Consider the following 15,040-nt stretch of genomic DNA (forward strand, 5'->3'; position numbering starts at 1 on the left):
TGGCTCAGCGGTTTAGCCTGAGGAGCCTGCTTCTCCCTCTACCTGTGTCTCTGCCTCTCTCTCTCTGTCTCTCTCTCTGTCTCTCATGAATAAATAAATAAATCTTTGAAAAAAAAAAAAGAACTCATTTAGGAATGTAACTTAGTAGTTAGAGTGAAGGTTTGGGAGTTAAGATCCTAAGTTAACATCTAGATTTTGCCACCTCACCTTAGGCATCCATAACATGGGTAATCAGAGCACCTGCCTCCTAGGTCATGATGAGATGCAACCGAGATGATGTTGGTAGAGTGTGAGGCCCAGGGGGCCCGGGTCAGGGAGCACTTCCTTGACTATCAAATATTTGCTAGCTTAATAATGATTATGATGAACATTATAAAAGAAAGTATGGTAAAGGCAGCCAAAAGGGAAGCACATAGGCGAAGAGGTAGGTGCTTCTCAGTGCACAGGAAGGCCAGATTACTGCTAGCCAATCTTGAGAAGAGGCTCCCAGAGCCACATCAGCCAAGTAGATGCCCAGTGAGGGCTCTGTTGAAGCTGAGGGAGCTCCCAGCAGCAGCAGCAGCAGCAGGAGAGAGCTCCTGAAAGGCAGGAAGCCCAGAGGCCGCAGGAAACATTAGCTGGAAAAACCAAGTGTGTTTGAAAGGCTGAACCTGGTGTAAGATTGGAGCAGGAGAGCCCCACGAAGAGTTCAGAGTAACTCACTGCCCCATAGTTATTTCTGACATCTGTACTATTTCTCTGATTACCAAAGTAATATACTGGTACTTTACAGAGCTTTATATAATGCAAATAGCAAAAGAGTCCCCTATCCAGGTTTTGAAAAGTCTTTTTATTACAGTTTAATATGTACAGAGAAATGCACAAAACATTCTCAGTGAATTTTCTCAAAGTGAATACTTCCTGGTAGCCAGCACCCAGATTGTGGAACAATGTTAATCAAGGGGCCGGAAGTCACCCTGTCTTGCCCCTTTCCAATCACTGCTGATCCCAACAGGAATTTCTTTCACCGTAGATTAGTATTACCTGTTTTAAAATTTTATTTTTATTGTTTTTAAAAATATTTTATTTATTTTAGAGGAAGAGCATGCATGAATGAGGGAGTGGGGGGGAGGGGCAGAAGGAGAGGGAGAGAATCTCAAGCAGATTTTGTGGGCAGCACAGACCAAGGCAGGACTTGATCCCATAACCCCTGAGATCATGATCTGAGTTGAAATCAAGAGTTGGATGCTTAGCCGACTGAGCCACCCAGGTGCCCCCTGTTTTAATATCTTAAATGAATAGAATCACATAGAATGTACCCTTTTGTGTCTGGCTTTTTTCACTCAGCATTATGTTGTAAGATCAATACATATTGCTATCTAGTATTTCATCACGTAAGATATACCACAATTTGTTTGATATTTCATTTCATTGTCAAATATTGATGGCTTTAGGGGTAGTTTTCCAGTTTTTAATTTTTGTAAGCTGCTTTTAAGCTAAACTATTTTTAATTATTTTATGTTAAGATCACTCTTGTATATGTCTTTTGGTAAATATATGTACTCAATTCTCTTGTATATATCCCTAGGAATGAAATTGCTGGGTTATAGGATGTGTATATGTTCAGCTCCGGTAGTTAGTAGTCTCCAAAGTTTTAAAACATATTCAGATATAAGATCTCTGTCTGGGTTCCTGGAGAAATTTGAGAGTATCACAGTTCTCTAAGAGAAAAGGATGAGGAGGGAGCAGTCCAGTAGCACTTGTCCAATGACCTCCCAATGGATCTCTCTGCCTCCAATCTACCCAGGACACCATGGCCAGATGACCTACCCCTAATTTCACATTTATCCCATCATCTCCACCCATCCTCCCCAACAGCTCTTTATTTTATTTTTTTTAAAGATTTTATTTATTTATTCATGAGAGATACAGAGAGAGAAGCAGAGACACAGGCAGAGGGAGAAGCAGGCTCCATGCAGGGAGCTCGACGTGGGACTCGATCCCGGGTCTCCAGGATCACACCCTGGGCTGCAGGCTGCGCTAAACCGCTGTGCCACCAGGGCTGCCCCCCAACAGCTCTTTAAACCCAACCACACTTCCAGGGCAGCATTGGATCACATACCTGCCCACTTGCCAGCCTTTGACTAGATTTTAGTCATTTCTTATTTTCATTCATCCATATTGACAAATATTGAAAGCCTATGATTAGTGCAATGTACATATCCCTACCTTCATAAAGCTAGCATTCTAATAGGAAGAGATAGACAATCAACAAATAAGAAAATGGGGACGCCTGGGTGGCTCAGCGATTGAGCATCTGCCTTTGGCTTTAGAATAATGAGTGAAAGGGTTTGCTGATAGAATAAGGAGTGAAAGGGTTTGCTGATAGATTGGTTGTGGAGCATGAGAGGGAAGTCAAAGATGCCTTGTTTCCACCAGAGGCAATGCCTCATTGTGGATACAGCACAGGACCAGGCCCTGAGCCCAGAGTCTATTGACTAAATGAGTGGACATCTTTCCTGGTTATAGCCAGTCAAACTTCCAATGTGAAAGGTTTATTTTCTGTTGTCTCAGAAATAGTATAAGTATAAAAACAAATAATTGCAGTCAGACTGCCAGTCCCAGCTCCGTCACTTACCAACTGTGTTTCTTCAGGCAAGTTACATAATATCTCTGAGCCTCAGTTTTCTCTTCAGGAAAAATGGGATGATGACAGTACCTCTATCACACTGTTGTCAGGGATAGCAAGATAGAGTACATAAAAAAGCCTGGCCTAGAGCCTAATATTGATTCAGGGCTTAGGAAATACCTATGTTAAACCAGTTCCCAGATAAAACAGAAAGAAGTCTATGGAGTATGGGTTATCTTTATTTGAATTGCAAAATATAAATATGAACCAGGTTTGGAAATACAGGTTGTAACAGTTCAGAAATGGCACCAGCAACTTCCAGAAGGGACCATGACAGCATACCTTTTTAGTTTAAGTGAGGTGGATGGGTTTACACAGAAGCCCCCCGACCCCAAACTGTGTAGTAATCGGTAGGTTATCAATTAACAAGAACAGGCAGCTCCAATGTTTCCTGCTCCTCCTCAGCCTTCTTCTTTGCTGATACCTTCTCTAGATCCTCCTCTGCTGCACTGACCCCTGCATGGAGTAGCACCAGAAGAATGGCAGGAGTAAGAAAAAATGTCTTGACATGAGAAAAAAGGAGTTCCCACTCTGTGGGCCTGGGGCCATAGGGGTGGAGGAGCTAGGAAAGCTGCAGGCATGGAAGTCCAACCTCTTAGGAGATTTGGCAGGGAGAGGACACAAGGAAACACCAATATCTGTTACACTTTGACATCAGCACCTTGGGCTTTTGAAACATAAACGGTAGACAAAATCGCCTAGGCAAGACTGCAGTCCAGCTCATAGAGTGGATCTGACAAAGTTAACTCCTATATCCTGACCGTACTGACCACCCCCTGTGGCACCATGACTGTGGAAGATCTTCAGAAATGTGTATAGATAACAAATGACTACAGATGGGTCACAGAACCATCTCAAAGTTATGGCAGAGGAGAACAATGCTGAGCCAGATGGTGGGCATGCCAGGTGGAGGGCCAGGACACTGCCAAAGTAACAGACTAGGCACTTGAAATATTATTGTTAGATTGTTAAAAACTAAATAAATTAACATACATAGAATAAAATAAATATATAATTTAAGAGGCATTTTACAAACAAACAAACAAACAAAAAATAGTTGTTATTTTTCCATCTGGGTAGAAGTCCCAAAATTCAGTTCTCAGGCTTGTGGTATTTCACAGTTAGCTCATCAAATCCAGCGCTTGAGGATCCAAACAGCAGATCCCTTGGTGGCTACTTGAGTATATGGCTTCTCAATCTTTGTTACTTTCTTTCAATCCACAAATCTTTAATTCTTCTTCTCCTTCTTCTTTTTTTATCTGCCAAAGATCCTGGAGCATATGGAATTTAACTGGCATCTTAATCCAGAAGTTAATTATTTAAACAAACTTATGGGGGTAGGTGGGGTTTGGTGGAAGGAAATCAGAAGGGCATGAAGGTCTCTCACTTTCGCTTTCTTCTGACCAAGATTCCATTTTGACATATTCTGTTTGGCACTTGAAGGCTCTGGTATTTTGGCAAAGCAATTATGAAGGGCCAATCTAGATAGCAACTGGGAAAGAAGGAATCTTCCTGACTAGCTGTGACGTCCTTTCCCTCTGCAGAGTCTATGATCAGCTGTATCTTCTCGGAGGTAGCAGTCCCCCTGCAGATTCCTAAAGCACAAGAGGAAGGCATTTAAAGCTGGATCCAGTGGCAGCTGGGTGGCTCAGTCAGTTAAGCATCTGCCTTCGGCTCAGGTCATGATCTTGGACTTCCAGGATCGAGCCTCAAATCAGGCTCCCTGCTCAGTGGGGAATCTGTTTCTCCCTCTGCCTCTCACCCCACTCATACTCTCTCTTTCTCTCAAATAAATAAACAAAGCTGGATTCGGTCTTAAGAGTTTCCCAGGTCCAGTCTTATGAAGTAGGAAGATCACCTGGGGCAGAAGAAGGGACAAGGATAGGAGAAAGTATTGTCTCAGGCATCTCTCTTGGGTATTTCTCTAGGAACTGTCACCCCAAGTGGAAACAACCCATTGAAAACCTTTTTGAAAACCATTCTGCAATGGGACCCTAACTCCACAGTAGCCTGCCCCCCAACTCCTAGGTCGAGAGAAGAATTCAGAATACTTTGAAACAGATCTAGAGAAGATGGTGATGGTGCCATGGGGCAAAGGATGGACCATTACCTTGAGTACAGGTCTCTCTCAGTGGGAAGTAGTCATGCCTAACTTCACTTTCTCTTCACTTTCCACATCATAACCTCCTCTCCTATGGTACCTGAAGGAGACAAGTTTTGTGAGCAAGCTCTGCCTGCTATGACAGGGTGCAGGTCCCAGAAGGTAGTGGTCCTTCAAAAGGCCATTGCCATGGTGGTTCTCTCTATTACCTGGAAATGCCAAGAGGCTATGGCAGCCCAACAGATCTCTGGTCAGAGGCCCAACTGCCCCAAGGAATGCCTGTCTCTAACAGCAGGCTATAATTTGTTGAGAACTTTGACCTCACCTACACGATCCTCATAATATCCTTATGAGGTAGGGAAAGATTACAATCATCATGAGATTTTAACCCTCAGAAAGACAGGTAACTTGGCCCAGGTCTCCCAACAGATGAATTGTACAGCTTGAAAATGGGCATCGAGCACTTGGTAGGTCTCCCCCAACCTAGAATACAACCTGGACTGGAAGCATGGCCTGAGGTTGAAATGCCTCAGAATTGAAAGGATATACCAATAGCCATATACCACCCATGCTTTGGCTATCAAACCACACACTAAAGCCATCAGAGAACAGAGCAAAGGGAAGGAACCATATGAAGAGAGACCCATGGGTGGGTTACTAGACTTGCTATGAAAAGCAGGACCTGCTATGACCTGGCAATTTTTGCCCTGGGCTCTGGACACTGGACTCACATCTCACCCAAGAAGCTAGGTGCCTAGAGAAGCTAGGTTCCTCAGGTATGTCAGTCAGGTTCCTAGCCTGGAATTTGGGAGGTTGAAGGGCTCATGTGTTCACAGGCAGAAAACCCAGCAGGAGGAATGGAAGTTATTTGCAGAAACAACCTGCAGGGGGCCCCAATACTCACCTAAACATGAGAAGCCCCACGATGACAAGCAGACAGACAGATGACAGCACCACAGCCACCACAGCCAAGATGGTTGTATGGTCGTAAGTATATAAGCGATTTTCTACTGGAAGGCTCAGCCCATGGCACCTCTCTCCATGGTAACCGGGGTGGCAGCTGGTTCAAGACAGAAAAAAGCAGAGATGAGGTTAGTGGTTTGGCCTCTCTCTCTGTAGGCAATGACCCTCCTACCTAAGCCAGATCCCAGTCCTCACAGCCTCAGCCTATCAATCCCTGGTCTTGATCCCTGCCCTTTCTCTCTCCTTCTAGTAGGAATCTAGGAGAAGACTCTTGAAAAGCCCCTCTGAAGGTTCTGTGACTTTCCTCCCCGCACTCCTAGGCCCCCTCTCCATTCCCTCTGGTTATCTGGCTCAAGATTACTGCTCCAGGCAGGGAAAAAGTAAGGAAGGACTTCAAGGTCCAAGCTACATATGTTCCATGTGTGGATGATTTATTACATGTGTATTAAGACAGTCTGTTTAAGCCCCTCAGAGGTGTAGGCCTATGTACTAGTGGGTTGAGTCGAGGGGACTATCACTCCTTCTAGTGAGGCCCCTTAACTCTGACCCAGAAATAAAGCCAGCCTTCTCCACCACTGCTTCCAGCACTCAGTGCCTCTCAGCCACAGCCCATCCTATTAATAGGTCCTGTTCCTTTGCCAGGAGCCATTTTTCTCAAGTTCCCTTCATTGAACTCCCAGCTTCCTCTGGGTGCAGGGCCCAACTTGAGAGCTTCACATTGACTTTTGGCCTCTGAACCCTGGGCTATCTGACCTCCTACATCATAGGACAAAGTAAACAAACCAAGGTAACTTCTTGCCCAGCTGTCTAGCCAGAGCATGGAAAAAAATTAAAAACCTTTTGGGTTTTCACACTCAAGAAATAAATCAGATGGCAAATGCCTGTTCTAACTAAAGCATTTCCTTGAAGCTCTTAGGAAGACTTGGAAGCGCTTTCAGTTGAACAAGTACATTCACGTCCCTTCCTTTATCCAAGCACTGGAAAGGCCCTTTGATGTAGGTGGAACCCCATGTTACAGAAAGGCAGAGCTGTCTTTCCCATGGTCACTTGGCAGAGCAGAGGTGTGGTCTTGGTTTGTTTGACCCTGAGCTCCATGTGTCCCATCACACTCACAACTGCATTGGTTCCATCTGCCTGGGGACTCTAGGCCATTGCCTCACTGAATAGCTGGCTACTGGCCCTCTATTTTGAGTTGGCCCTCCTCTGAGAAGCAGGTCGTACATGTGATGCCTCAGAGCAAGGAATCCCTTCTTCCTACTGAGAGGCACCCCAGAAGCAGACCTATCCAAACCTGGCAGCAGTAGGGGGGGCCAGGCTGCCTCTGTGGAGTGCTGGGCACCTCTCTCTGGCTCAGCTCCTCCTGGGTGCTTTGGGAAACCACCTCACTGCATGATAAATGTGTGTCAGCCCCATATACACACAGCAGGGCACCCAGCTCCTTGCCCAGCCTCTCTATGCATCTGTCCCGTTGGCCAAGGCGGGGCAAACAACAACCTCCATGCTGACAGGATACAGAGGAAGCTCTCGGGAGTGCCCTTGGAAAATTGCTCATGCACAGCAGTTTATAGAGCACACTACTTATCTGCTAGCCCAGCTGAGACTCATAACATCTGGTAGGCAGGTACAGCCCCATTTTACAGACTGAAAGACTAAGAGTAAGGGTTAAAGGGATTGTGATTTGCCAAAAGTAGCACAACTAAGAGGCAACAAGACTAAGACTAGAAACCAGTCTTAGGAGATTTCAAATTCATGATTCTTCTCACTCTGAACAGTGCAAATTACCCCAAGGAAACACATATCTCATGAGGTGATAGCTTCCTGGGGGTGTCTGACCCTGCTCTTTGACTTATTATTATATTATTATTATTAACTTGGATAATAAATAGCAAACATTAAAGGCTTACTGGGAGCCAAGTACTCTATGCTAATTGCTTTACAAGAATCATGTGGTTCAATCTCAAAAACATCTCTGTGAAGTAGGAGTTACTATCCCCATTTTAAAGAGGGAGAGAGGGATCCCTGGGTGGCGCAGCAGTTTGGCGCCTGCCTTTGGCCCAGGGCGCGATCCTGGAGACCCGGGATCGAATCCCACGTCGGGCTCCCGGTGCATGGAGCCTGCTTCTCTCTCTGCCTGTGTCTCTGCCCCTCTCTCTATGTCTATAATGAATAAATAAAACCTTTAAAAAAAAAAAATAAAGAGGGAGAGATTGGGGCTTAAGTTCCTAGCTAATTTGCCCAAGGTTATACAGCCAGTGAGAGAGCCAGGATTTAGCCCAACAGTCTAGATGACTTCAGAGACTATGCTCCCCTGGGGGGGTGGGGAAGGGAAGCTGAGGCTGTTTTTCACTTCCAGCCATCACTCAAACCCCACAGGTAGTTACTCAGATGATAGAAATAAAGCTTGGTCTCAGAGTCCCGCAATTCAGTTACATAATCCCTCCACCCCCACCCTGAGTCAAAAGGATAATAATGTAAACATCCTAATATTACCCACCTCCCTCTCCCTTTGCAAATGACTCCTGGCTTTCCCAGGGAGTGGGGGGGCAAATGAGTATGTTCCAAGCATGGAGGGAGTGGCAAGGGGGGGCAAGATCATGTGTCTTGCTCAAAGCCAGCAACCCACCAAACTGGAACATGTTCCTCCTACTGATGGTTGTGACCCATTTCAGAACTTGTATTACAATGGCAGTAAGAAACCTCTAGGGTCCAGAGACATTTTCCAAACCAGGTTTCTCCGCCCCTACACCATGTCTTGCTGCTATTTCTAGCCAGGTGGTCTTAAGCAAATTACTTTTACCTTTCTAAGCTTTGGTTTACTCATTTGAAACACAGGAATAATAAACACCTACCTCTCCAGAGTATTTTGAGGATCGAATGAGATACTATACTTAAACAGCACTTAACAAAAGGCCAAGCCCCACATATGTGTGAGTTATTACAAAATTAGACTCCACAGGGTACTGTCCTGAGGAATGGGGCTCCAAGGTCAGGTGGAGCCAAAGAGAAGGGGGCTCGACATTCCTTCTCAGCATCTGGCCAATGAGGCCAAGGGAAGGCTCCATGCCTGTCTCCCTCCCAGCTGATTCTCCTCAGCCTGACTGCCTCCAGGCTTCCTCCGGCCACAGGAAACTTTGCAGCCAGCTTCTGGGCTCAGCAGCCAGTCAGGAGCCCCAGGAAACTGCTCTTTGAGGGCAACTTTTGGCTGGTGACACAAAAGCGTTTTCCTGTGTATGGTGGCTGTGGAGGAATAGTTTAGGAAGCCAGCTAGCCTCAAGCTCCTCAGGGCAGCCTGGATGCACACTGGCTGGCGGTTCCTGAGTCTAGAGGGAAAGAGGAGCAACAAAAAGCCCCAAATCTAGGTGACCAAATGTCACATTTCCCCAAACTGGGAGCTCTGTGTCTTCTTGCTACATTCTGCCCTGAGCTCCAAAGGCTGGAGGCAGGGGGAGCCAAAGCAGACACACAATCCAGTCCCTAGAAAATCTGTCTAGGAAGCAGAGACAAAGTCTTTAAATCAGACTGCCATGCTCTTAGGCTAGTGAAAGCCTTCAGAGACCTCTAACCTAACAGCTGTCCTCTATAAAATCCTATTCAAACTCTGGAAGGATAGATAGGGAAGAAGGACACAAGCCAATACCTGGTCCTGCCTGGAGGCATGAAAAGCATGCTGGACTGAAAGTCAGGCACCTGAATCCTTGTCCTGTTTCCATCCATTTATTTAGCTGTTGATCTCAGGCAAATCACTTCCAACTTCCTGGCTCTAGTGTCCTCATCTTTCAACTAGAGATAGCAAGCCCTGTCAACCACCCTAGAACTTTTGATAATTCCAGGACAGGACTATAATTCCCCATTCCCTAGAATAGTTGGCACCAAGTGGGTACTCCACACATACTGGCTCGGTTCAGCTCATATTAAATGTTAATTGTGAGGCTATGGGGGGCAAAGGAGAGGAGGCACCACCTTTGTCCCAGGGACCCTCATCTACTGGCTTTAGTTGACAGTCAGGATCTGCTCTCCAGGATAGCAGCCTTACAAAGGTTCTCAGCTAAGCAGTGGAAGTCCATCCACCAAAGCCCTGGACCAGTTTGGACCAGACAGACTCCTGGTCTCGACCCATCTTGACTGCCTTCGGAGTCACTACCTCCATCCTGTGCTAATGACGGCATTTTACAAATTTAAGACAACCATTTCCTACCCTATCCCCAAGACCTTGGGAAGAATAATATGGGAACTGTCTATGTTACTTTAAAGCAACTCCCTCTAATTCAAGCTCCTGAAAAGGATGTTATAGGGGAGGACACACAAGTGATCATGAACATGGTGGAGAGTGACGGGTCTGCCTGCCAGCTGCCAAATACAGGGCAGCTTTGCTATGTAAGATCAGACAGGACAAGGAAACTTTAAAAAGCCAAGGGATCTGGACTAATCACAGTAGCAGAGATGCCAGGCAGCCAGCCTTTTTTGACAGGTTGAGATGTGGTGTGCACCTAATAATCTCCTGGTCCTGTCCAGAGTCTCCCAGGTCACAAAGCCTGTCTCTCCATAGGGACCTTGTGCCCAGAGGAAGAGAGTGGATGTTTGTAGTCGAATGTGGGTGTTGGCCTCGGGTACAGTGGCCACATTATGCCTGCCAGATAGCAGGACTGTGCTGTCATCCCTGAGGGGTGCCAAGGCAGCCATTTGCAGGGCTTGGCCTGGCAGAGAAGCTGGGGAACCCATGGCCCCTCCACCCAGGAAAAGGGTGGTGCTGCCTGACCAGGGGCTGATGTCTACTGGGTTGGGTTCCATTTCCTGTTAATCTTGCACAAAGGAAGTGTTCTCCCAATCCCATGGCCAAAGGGCAATTCCCATTATGTCCCCCAGGTCTTGGCCCTTGCTGAGATGAGGAAGAAGAGGGGAAAGGGCCTCTCCCTGCTCCTGCGATGATTGCTTTCTGTATAGTCCTGCCATGCCTTCAAATCAACCCACGTGTGCTCACTCATGTGGGCACACATACATCCAAGTATACACATCTGCACAGCGTGGGTCCAAATGCACCTCCCACCTGTCTGCAGGGCTTGGGAAGGGAGGCCATAGGAGCTCCACTCCACCCAGGAAGCCTACATGGGTCCTACTGGCTTCTCCCATGTGGAATAGGGCATGAAGTAGGAATGAATGAAGGACCTGGCTGCAGGCATCAGCTCTCTTGGCCACATGTCATGCCTGAGCAAGCAGGAAATGTCCCTAAGGATGAAAGAGCGTCACAAATCTACACCACAGGAAATTACAAACCCATGCAGGGGAGAGCCCCTTCCGCTGACTAAAAATATTTCCCCTCCTCCCAGCTTCCGCCTAAAGATTGAGAAGCAACTGGGTAGAATTATGAATTCAAGGAACAGTGACAACGAGGAACAGCCACGTGACTGACAGCTCAGGGAAAGGACACTTACATGCAGGATGGAGCCCGGAGCTCCTTCACATATTTGCATTCTCCATGGATGCAGAAGTCCTTGTATTTCCGAAGACACGGGTCTCTCTTCCTCCCTAAGCCTTTGCCTTTCTTCTTTTTTTTCCCACGTTCCTCCTTACTGGGTGTGGCCAGAGCCTGTGGCTTGGAGGAGAAAGCAGCTGCTAGGGGGGAAAAGGACCCTGTTAGGCCTTTAACTCTCCTGGGGGAAAGACTCAGAACAGCACCATGTCTAGAAGGAGTACAAGCTCTTTAATCTCACCTGTAGTCAGAGGCTTTGGGAAGCCCCTTGGCTCAGTGCCTCCCAGGAGCTAAAGGAAGACTGAGCAGGACCACCAGAAGGCAGGGGAGGAAGCAGAGACTACAGGGGTCCCAAGGAAGGCATTTCTCAGACTTAGTTCAAGAACTTCATTCGAACAATGCTAGCTTCTGTTGAGTTCGCTGCTGACGGGGCAGTTCTACTAACCTCACCCCCACCCCACTGTCCATCCCCATCTACTCCCCCACGCCCACTTGGTGCTATTTTGGCCTTAAATCAGCATCATTTCCTGATGCTGCACTCACTGACCCACTTGCAGGAAGACAGTGTCAGAGATAAAAATTGTTTCTGGAGAAGGTACTTGGAGGGTTTTTTTCTTTCTTTGGTGGTGGTGGGGGAGGCTCCTAAAATAACAGCAGTGTCCATGTCCAGATGGCCCCCTCTGAAGCACCCACTAGTACCAGGGTACCATGAGCCCAGGCCAGAGCCAGGCTTGGGAACCACAAGCAGGCCATCCCTGGTCAGGGCCTTGCTTTTTTGACCTCAAGCAGAGTATTTACCCTGCTCTATGTCCTTTGCAACTTACCACTCCTCTCAAAGGTCTATTACATTTATCCCCAAATGTCCTGTTTATAGCTCTCTAGGATGGATGAGTATAATGTGTACAAGGGGGAGAAAGATGGAAAGTAAGGAATTACCTAGAAGGAACTGGAACAAGGATGAATCCCCCCCCCCCCCAATTCTTTTCACATTTTCCAGCTGGGACTGACCATGGGCTACACCCAGCAGCCCATCAGGGGTCTGACACCAGTCCCCTTTCCCCTGCTCCCAGAGGAAAAAAAGTGCCCACTGTCCATGGCTGTAGCCTTGTGTCTGGTGCAAGGGTTAGCATCAAACATTAGACTGGAGACGCAGGATCCTCAAGCGGGGAGTGACTTGAAAGAATATCATGGCTTTCCATTTTCTGATAAAAAACTTGAGGTCTCTTAAAATTAAAAAAAAATGTTTTTTAATTAAAAAAATAAAAAAAACTTGAGGTCTCGAAAGGCAGTGATTTGGTGAAGGTCATGCAGAATTGAGATCAGAAATGTGGTCTCTGGATTCCATATCCAGTACTCTTTCTCAATATACCAAACTGCTCACACACCCCTGTCCCTTCCCCTGTACAAGTCTAGAACACCGCGGATATTGAACCAGGAAGGAGACAATGAATGGACTCTGAAGTCAACAGACCTGTGCTCCTGCTTCAGCGCCATGAACTTGGGCAAGTGACTTAATCTCTCTGAACATTGGGGTGCTCAGTAAGTAGTGGCTAGCAGTGCAATTTCAGAGCATTGCTACAGGATTAATTAACCCACAATAGCATAATGACTGCCTAGAATGCAGCAGGTACTTAATAAACAGTAATAGTTATTCATTTTAGATGATAGGATCCCCAGACATGAAAATCAGTTTTCACCCAGCAAAGCCAAGAGAAGGGCAGGTGCCAGTAGTCCTACAGACCCCAGTTTCCTCTGGTATAGACCCAAGCCTCTTCAGCGCTCAGAAGGTGAAGCAGATGCTCAAGAGTGACCAGAGCTGTGGTGAAATTGTGGCAGAAGGGGCAAGCCAACCAGAGAAGGGAGGAAGAAAGTGACAGGGTGACAGCCAGGCTCCTGCCAGGGACAGGGAGCAGTGAGTCAGGTCAGCAGAGGTATGAGGAGCAGCTGTGTGGGTGGAGGGTGAGTCACAGCCCAGCTCTGCCCAGCCTAGGAGGCGATGGCTAGGAGAATCCAGGTTGTTCCAGCCACGGGCAACCCAAGAGGCTACTAGGAGAGGATGAAGGTTGACAACGCAGGCCCAGCTTGGGAGCAGACCTTTGATTTATACAAAGCAAGACAGCACCTCACCTAAGGGAAGCTCTGGGTAAGGGGTGGCTAAAGGGCAGGCAGGGCTAGAACAGGTGGGTATCTTTTCAACCCAATATAGTAATTCTGGTGCTTCAGGGCCCAGTCCCTGCTCCACCCTCAAGAATCACTTCAGGTGGCTGGGGGCAGGCAAGTGGGCAACGCTGAAGGCTCTGGACTCTGCCCTGTGCCTGTACTCAACTACAGCCACATCTGCTGGAGGATCCACGTGGCCCTTTTTCCCTTGGAGTGTCTCTCAGGGACTCAGGGTGGTCAGGAAGTCTCCAGGCTTTGGGTAGGATTTGTAGACACGTAGCATTTCATTATGTCTCCCTAGAGACCCAGTGCCCATCATTCACAGCCTCCCAAGGAGGTGCTGGCCTCACCTGGGAGACCAAGAGACCCTCATTCCCCTCCGTTTCTCCAGCCTGGAGACAGGTGGACGGAGAAGACTGCACACCTACTACATTCCTAGGCTCCCCACATCTATCATTTTATACACAATGGTCATTTGATAGAGGAATTAAGACTTGCACCGATTTTTACATAGGAACTTTACAGAAAACATCCCAACCATTCCTTGTTCCTTACTCCAGCTTACCCAGAAGTGTACAAGACCACCGACACCCTGCCTGCTCACTTTGCCCTAAACTACCCAGAAGGGGAGCAACTGGACATGTGAGACTCAACAGCAAGAAAGACAGCGGGATCCACATTTCAGGATCCCCTAGCAAGCTTGTCGGGTTTAGCAGGTTTTCCTTGAAGTCCGCCATGAATACTCCCAACTCACAAGTGTGCCCAAACAGCGTGCACCCTGGATCCACTTATTCTTCAAGTGCCCACCGGGGTCAAGGATGAGGAGCCTTCATACCCACCTCTTAAAAGGTCCAGGTCCGTCTCTTCTAAGTCCAGGACTTCCCTGGCCCGGCCGCCTTCCGGGGGCAGCAGCCGGTCCGTGGATTCGGTGGGAGAGTCCGGGTTGCCAGTTCCGGCCGCCAGCCCTCTCCGAAGACGCCCCAAGCTCTCGCCAGTCACCGACGCCGAGAGCACTGCAGGGGGGTGGGGGCGAGGCCGCGCATCAGACCCCTCTGCACCCCCGGTCGCCGCGCGCACCGAAGCCGGCAGCCGTCTGCCGGGGAGCACGGGCCCCACCAAGTGGCCCGCGGTGGAGTCGCTGCAGCGCCCTTGCCCCCGGGCCCCCGGCACCGTGGCCCCAACCCCCCCCCCCCCACCTCCGGGGGCGTCGGCAGCCCTCTCACCTGCAGCCAGAAAGAGCTTCAGCACCACTGACCGCAGCAGCTTCATGGTCCCGGACCGGGCGGAGGCGGCGACTGCGGGGCGCTGGCACGCGAGCCGGGCCGGGCGGAGCTCAGGGGATTCGGCCGGGCTGCGTCTGCCGCCGGCCTCTGGGTGCAAGCCTAGCCGGGACCTGCGCCGAGCCGGCGGCCGCTGGGTGTCTGTCTGCTCGCTCGGTCCGTCCGCCCACCCGGGCCCCTTGCGTCTCGGTCAGGCCGGCCAGCTGCTCGCCGCCCGCAGATCCCTCGGTGACTGAACGCTCCTGGCGCGCGGCTGGGAATAAGGCTCCAGGAGGCGCCGAGGCTCCGCCCCGCCCCCTCCCCGCCCCTCCCCCGCCCCTCCCCCTCCCCCTCCCCCTCCCCCGCCTCCGCTCCCTCCCCCGGCCTCCCGCGCTGGGCCGCTCGCCCGGCTCCGGGCGCCC

At 48.8% G+C, this 15,040-nt stretch overlaps 1 protein-coding gene across 6 annotated transcripts; it reads right to left on the reverse strand.

Moving 5' to 3' along the window:
* Positions 1 to 2,827: 2,827 nt before the first annotated feature.
* On the reverse strand, positions 2,828 to 14,887 carry HBEGF (heparin binding EGF like growth factor). Of its 6 annotated transcripts, none has more exons than XM_038530321.1 (6): positions 14,583 to 14,883; positions 14,199 to 14,372; positions 11,162 to 11,342; positions 5,674 to 5,829; positions 4,779 to 4,869; positions 2,828 to 4,526 (listed from the first exon to the last, which is right to left on the reverse strand). In XM_038530321.1, exons 1-5 carry the CDS (start codon positions 14,626 to 14,628, stop codon positions 4,797 to 4,799), a joined length of 630 nt encoding a protein of 209 aa, XP_038386249.1. In that variant the 5' UTR covers positions 14,629 to 14,883; the 3' UTR covers positions 2,828 to 4,526; positions 4,779 to 4,796. The 6 variants fall into 6 exon arrangements, with proteins under 6 accessions (XP_038386249.1, XP_038386250.1, XP_038386251.1 ...); XM_038530322.1 differs by having other exon boundaries at positions 2,828 to 4,263; positions 14,583 to 14,882; XM_038530323.1 differs by having other exon boundaries at positions 11,162 to 11,339; positions 14,583 to 14,880.
* Between the last annotated feature and the right edge of the window lie 153 nt (positions 14,888 to 15,040).

The sequence above is a fragment of the Canis lupus genome, chromosome 2, assembly GCF_011100685.1.
Source record: "Canis lupus familiaris isolate Mischka breed German Shepherd chromosome 2, alternate assembly UU_Cfam_GSD_1.0, whole genome shotgun sequence".
Lineage (NCBI taxonomy): Eukaryota > Metazoa > Chordata > Mammalia > Carnivora > Canidae > Canis > Canis lupus.

Bases quoted from the DNA above. Each gene is read 5' to 3' on its own strand.
- HBEGF (XM_038530319.1), bottom strand. From the start codon at position 14,628: ATGAAGCTGCTGCGGTCAGTGGTGCTGAAGCTCTTTCTGGCTGCAG. The intron at 14,373-14,582 runs GTGAGAGGGCTG...ACCCCCCTGCAG, and splicing joins GAAGCTCTTTCTGGCTGCAG to TGCTCTCGGCGTCGGTGACT. The intron at 11,343-14,198 runs GTGGGTATGAAG...TTTCCCCCCTAG, and splicing joins GGACCTGGACCTTTTAAGAG to CAGCTGCTTTCTCCTCCAAG.